The sequence below is a fragment of the Triticum aestivum genome, chromosome 3D, assembly GCF_018294505.1.
Source record: "Triticum aestivum cultivar Chinese Spring chromosome 3D, IWGSC CS RefSeq v2.1, whole genome shotgun sequence".
Lineage (NCBI taxonomy): Eukaryota > Viridiplantae > Streptophyta > Magnoliopsida > Poales > Poaceae > Triticum > Triticum aestivum.
This window is the reverse complement of record NC_057802.1, coordinates 310,911,922-310,917,869: the sequence shown is the minus strand read 5'-3', so window position 1 is coordinate 310,917,869 and position 5,948 is coordinate 310,911,922. Positions and strand designations below refer to the sequence as shown.

Genomic DNA, 5,948 nt, shown 5'->3' with positions numbered 1-5,948 from the left:
GAAGCCTTTCTTCTTGGTGAACTTCTGGAACTTCTTCACAAGCATAGCAAGCTCCTTTCCAATGTCTTCAGGATCACCAGAACTGCAGTCAGATTCTTCTTCAGATGAGGAAACAGCCTTTGCCTTCAAAGCGCGCGTTCGGCCATAGTTGGGACCATAGATGTCTCTTTTCTCAGATAGCTGAAACTCATGTGTGTTGAGCCTCTCAAGTATGTCAGACGGAGCGAGTTTCTTGAAGTCAGGGCGTTCTTGAATCATCAGGGCTAGGGTGTCAAACGAGCTGTCAAGTGATCTTAGGAGTGTCTTGACGATTTCATACTTGGTGATCTCAGTGGCGCCGAGAGCATGAAGCTCATTTGTGATGTCAGTGAGGCGATCAAACGTGAGCTGGACATTCTCATTGTCGTTTCTCTTGAAGCGGTTGAAGAGGTTGCGAAGGACACTGATCCTTTGATCTCTCTGGGTTGAGACGCCTTCATTGACCTTGGAGAGCCAGTCTCAGACTAGCTTTGACGTTTCCAGAGCACTCACACGGCCATACTGTCCTTTGGTCAGATGACCACAGATGATGTTCTTGGCAGTAGAATCCAGTTGAACGAACTTCTTGACATCAGCAGGGGTGACACCTTCACCAGTCTTGGGAACGCCGTTCTTGATGACATACCATAGATCGACATCAATGGCTTCAAGATGCATGCGCATCTTATTCTTCCAGTAGGGTTAATCAGTGGCATCGAAGACAGGGCACGTAGCGGAGACTTTGATTATCCCTGCAGTCGACATAGCTAAAACTCCAGGTGGTTAAACTGAATCACACAGAACAAGGGAGTACCTTGCTCTGATACCAATTGAAAGTGTTAGTTATCGACTAGAGGGGGGTGAATAGGCGATTTTTATGGAAGTCTTCAAAACATGAAAATTTCGAAGACAAACAATAGAAATGATCCTATTAACACGCAGCGGAAGGTAGACTACACTAGGCAGGCCATAGTCAAGTATTCAATGAAGTGAAAGCACGAAGACTAATAGCAGCTAGGTAGTAATGATCAGGATGGAAGATAGTATGAAGCCAAACAACAATAGTAGTCACACAGTGAAGTCAAACAGGTAACACAAGCAGGCAATGACTTCACGAAGACAAACTGTAAGTAAAGAGAGGGAGAAGATAGAACCAGTCGCTTGGTGAGGACAAGGATTTGTTGGACCAGTTCCAGTTGCTGTGACAACTGTACGTCTGGTTAGGGAGGCTGAGATTCAACTCAGAAGACCGCGTCTTCACCTTATTCCCCTTGAGCTAAGGACACCCAGTCCTCGCCCAATCACTCTGGTAAGTCTTCAAGGTAGACTTTCAAACCTTCACAGACTTCGTTCACCGGCAATCCACAATGACTCTTGGATGCTTAGAACGCGACGCCTAACCGGCCGGAGGATTCACAGTCCTCAAGTGTAACAAGTCTTCAGGTCACGCGGACAGGAAGACTTCAGTGATGCCTAACACTCTTTGGCTCTGGGTGTTTTGGGCTTTGTCCTCGCAAGGATTTCTCTCTCTCTCAAAAGCTTCGGAGGTGGGTTGCTCTCAAACGACAAAAGCCGTACACTCACTCTGAGCAGCCATCAATTTATGGTGTAGGGGTGGGCTATTTATAGCCACTAGGCAACCCGACCTGATTTGTTCGAAATGACCCTGGGTCACTAAGGAACTGACACGTGTTTCAACGGTCAGATTTCAAAAACACGCGGCAGCTGACTCATCTGCCTCTGGATAAGATTTGCTCTCATTGTCTTCGCTCGAAGACATAGGATTTGGTTGAGCATCACTTCAGTCATTCTGACTTTGTTCACTTGGACCCCACTTAACAGTACGGTGGTTCCTATGACTCAACAAAGAAGAAAAGGAAATACGAAACAACTATGTCTTCACACTCCATAGTCTTCACGTGAATGTCTTCTCGAGTCATAAGCTTCGATGTGATTGTTTTCACATACCACCATTGTCATCAATGTCTTCATACATTTTTAGGGGTCATCTCCGGTAGGTAAACCGAATTAATGAGGGATTACTACCTGTGTTATTCTGCAATTCTCAGAAACACATTGATCCCTCAACCAGGTTTGTCGTCAATACTCCAAAACCAACTAGCGGTGACACTAGATGCATTTACAGCCTCAGATTTTTCTAAGCGGAGTAAAGCACCGTAGAAAACTTGTTTAAAAAGAAAAGCACAGTAGAAAACTGATGTCATGTTCAAGACACTTGGCGTGAGTTTGCATGTGGACGAGAAAGAAAGAAAAATGGCAGTATTTTATTCGTAGGATGGACTTGGCATCCGAGCAAGAAGAGGGCGCTTCAGTTCTATCTCTTTCACCAATTTTTTTTAGAGATATCTTTCACCAATTTGGCAGCTCATGCCACAGTAGTTCTGCATTTGTCACTAGCATTTGGCAACACGTTTATGGATGACTTGAGAATCTTGTTGTTATGTGCTAAAACGAGTCACCGCTGTGCCCTTGCACGTCATTCTAATCGTCTCATCTATCACATGCCAAGCGTCGTATTAGGCGCTAGTATAGTGTTGAAAAATATCTCACAGGTGAGGATGCGCCGCGCCGGTCGCAACAGCAGTACGTACTTACTTACCGTGCATCACCCACAAAAAGATGATTATGATAATATCATTACCTGTTGAGTGTTGTCATTCGAGCTCGGAGCTCGGACAGCCGCTCGTTCCGATTACATATAGCGGGTCACTGATCTCACTGGACGGTTCGCTACTGACTGCCTACTGGCAACATTCACGCCTGCGCTGCGCTTCCGTCCCGTGACTTGCCTGCCTTCCCCTGCCGCCGCGGCTGCGAGCTTCAGGGCGCCATGGCGCAAACCCCACCGATTCCCCGCGTCAGCCTCGGCACCCAAGGACTGGAGGTGATCTTCTTCCCCTTGCCCTCTCGCCACCCTCGATTTATTTATGTAACTATCTTCTGCCCGGCCGGTCTCGCACTGAATCGAATCGAATCGAATGATCCAACAACCAAGGTGTCCAAGCTGGGGTTCGGGTGCATGGGCCTCACAGGCTCCTACAACTCCCCGGTCGAGGACGACGCCGGCGTCGCCGTCATCACGCACGCCTTCCGCCGCGGCGTCACCTTCTTCGACACCTCCGACGTCTACGGGCCCCACGCCAACGAGATCCTCCTCGGCAAGGTTGTTTCTCTTCCGTATCCCACCTTTGCCAAAGAGGGAGACTGAGTGTGGAAAGATTGGTTGTCCCAGGCGCTGAAGCAGCTGCCGCGGGAGCAGGTTCAGGTGGCCACCAAGTTTGGGATTCAGCGGGATGCCCAGGGCAAGAGCACCATCTGCGGCCGCCCGGAGTACGTGCGCGCCTGCTGCGAGGCCAGCCTGCACCGCCTCGGCGTCGACCACATCGACCTCTACTACCAGCACCGCATCGACACCACCATCCCCATCGAGGACACGGTCGGTCTCTTCTCGTTGCCACCCACCCCTTTCTTCCTGTACATGAGAATCCCTGTGTTTGTATTTGATTGGTGTGGTGTGATTCCTTGCTCTGATTACTGGGCTGAATTTATTTGCAGATTGGTGAGCTCAAGAAGCTTGTGGAGGAGGGGAAGGTCAAGTACATTGGGTTATCGGAGGCTAGCCCGGACACCATCCGGCGTGCTCACGCTGTGCACCCCATCTCTGCCGTGCAGATGGAGTGGTCTCTGTGGGCTCGCGACATCGAGCCCGAGATCGTGCCTCTCTGCAGGTGAATTTCGGCATTACAAACTCTAACTCGTGTGCTTCCATGATCGATAGTCCTGATTGATTGATCATGCGTTGTATGGACCTCAGGGAGCTAGGGATTGGAATTGTTCCCTACAGCCCGATTGCCCGTGGGTTTTTCGGTGGAAGGGGAGTGACACAACAAGTGTCTGCTGAATCTAGTCTGGTATCGATACAATCAACCCAATTGGTTTCTGCACTAGTCATTTCTTTTTAGTTAATATACTTAGGCCTGAACCCCTCTCTCTGTATAATTTGTGTTTTTAGAAAGGCCATCCACGTTTTTCGGCTGAAAACCTGGAGAAGAACAAGCAACTCTATCTGAAAATGGAAGAACTGGCCAAGAAGCACCAGTGCAGCCCTGCTCAGCTAGCTTTATCCTGGGTTCTGCATCAAGGGGATGATGTGGTTCCGATACCAGGTTTAATGCCGTGTCCTTCTCATTTCATTGATGTCACATAGTGTTAAACATGTGCAATGATTTCTTGGAGTTATAAATTCACATAATAGGCGAAAAAACTGAAGATCGTCTTGCTTGCATGTGCTTTCTGATAGAAGTGAAATGCGTGTTTAAGAAATCTTAGTGAAGTATACGAGATACAAAGAAAGATATTTCAACTGTAATCTAGCTGTCTTTGGCAGCCAAACATAACATACCGTGGTAATATGAAGACACTCTTTGAGATCTGATCTTTTGCTCTACAGTTTGTGCCATGGTGTTAATTTTGAACTGGCTTTAAGCTGAACTGTGAAACGTTTTGATGCCTCGGAACAATGGCCTAATTTATCCACAAAAAGACCTCTTTCGCTGCTTCCAGGTTGCAAACAAGTAGTACATCAATAGTGAAGATCATTTTTCCAGTAGACTAGCATTGTATCACTGACAAATATGCTGTACAATTTCTCAGGGACTACTAAGATCAAGAATCTAGACTCCAACATTGACTCCTTGAAGGTGAGGCTCACGGAAGATGACCTCAAAGAGATTAGCAACGAGATACGCGAAGAAGATGTTGCCGGTGGGAGGCAGTATACTTCGTTTGCGAAATTCACCTGGAATTATGCGGATACGCCAAAGAAGTGAAACTACAAAAGATTGTGGAGACGGTGAAACAAGCATGCCATGCTATGTGCTCGTGTGATGAATGGTGCCCCCTGTATCTTCATCTTGTGAATTGTCCCGTGAATAAGAACATGTGCACTGTCTCCACCTGCCGTGTAAATTTATGTGTGCCTGTATAACAGAAGACTGAGACTGTGCTAGCTATGTTTGTGGCTCTCTAGTCTTACCGGCTTTCCGTGACAGCAATTACACTGTTGGAAAATGTATCTGCTCAAAGAGATATTCAGAAGCATATCAAGACGTTTGAAAAAAAAAGCATGTCAAGAAAAACTGTTATGGCCGGTTTAGCTAGGCCCACAGGGCAGTAGTTAGGGGTTTGGCCCACAAGTTATCTTAAGTTAATTCTTATGCAAGTTATCTTAGGTTAATTCTTATGCAAGTTATCTAGGTTATAAATATAGGCTGTAAGACTCTTTTTGAAATCAAGCAATAAGAAGAATAAGAAGAATATTATCTCTATTGCCCGGCTCCCAGAGGAGCTGGAACCCTAGCCGCCTCTAACCCTAGCCGCCGCCATCATCCTCCTCCTACGCGACGGCGCCCAGCCGCCGGCGCGCCCGCTCATCGCCTCGCCCTACTCCATCCTTCCCCTACAACCTACGGAGCAGGTCCGGTAGGATCCCTGGTTCTACCAATTTGGTATCAGCTACCTGGGTTTCGACCATGTCATCATCACCACCAGTACCGCCGCCGCCACCGCCGCCGCTGCCCCTTACCACCACCACCGCCGCCGTGTCATCTCCGATCGCTACGGGGCAGCTGGCCCTTCCGTCGGCGCCGCTGGATCTCATCTCCGGCGCGCCCACCGGCCTGCTGCCGCCCCCCGTCACCACTACGCTGCCAGCTCCATCGACTCGACCGGCCCAATACTCCCCGGAGGCCATGGCCAGTGTCCTCAACGACCTGGTCGTCGCGGTCCAGGGCATCCGGCTTTACCTGGCCAGCCCGTACGGGCCGTCACCGCCGCTCCCGCCGCCCGTGCCCTCCGGACCGCCGGCTCTTCCGTGGTACTCAGTGCCCGCGGCCCTCGCCGGAGGCTAC

General features: G+C 49.1%; 1 protein-coding gene across 2 annotated transcripts; it reads left to right on the top strand.

Annotated features, from left to right (window-relative positions):
* Positions 1-2,673: 2,673 nt before the first annotated feature.
* LOC123078578 (probable aldo-keto reductase 1) lies at positions 2,674-5,093 on the top strand. 2 transcript variants are annotated; one of them, XM_044501132.1, is made up of 7 exons: positions 2,674-2,923; positions 3,035-3,202; positions 3,272-3,475; positions 3,595-3,767; positions 3,854-3,950; positions 4,052-4,205; positions 4,693-5,093. In XM_044501132.1, exons 1-7 carry the CDS (start codon positions 2,870-2,872, stop codon positions 4,866-4,868), a joined length of 1,026 nt encoding a protein of 341 aa, XP_044357067.1. In that variant the 5' UTR covers positions 2,674-2,869; the 3' UTR covers positions 4,869-5,093. The 2 variants fall into 2 exon arrangements, with proteins under 2 accessions (XP_044357067.1, XP_044357066.1); XM_044501131.1 differs by having other exon boundaries at positions 2,769-3,202.
* The last annotated feature ends 855 nt before the right edge of the window (positions 5,094-5,948 follow it).

Excerpts from the sequence above, each read along its gene's own strand:
- LOC123078578 (XM_044501131.1), top strand. The coding sequence starts at position 2,870 with ATGGCGCAAACCCCACCGATTCCCCGCGTCAGCCTCGGCACCCAAGGA. Across the intron at positions 3,203-3,271 it reads ACGAGATCCTCCTCGGCAAG|GCGCTGAAGCAGCTGCCGCG; the intron begins GTTGTTTCTCTT and ends TGGTTGTCCCAG. Across the intron at positions 4,206-4,692 it reads TGATGTGGTTCCGATACCAG|GGACTACTAAGATCAAGAAT; the intron begins GTTTAATGCCGT and ends ACAATTTCTCAG.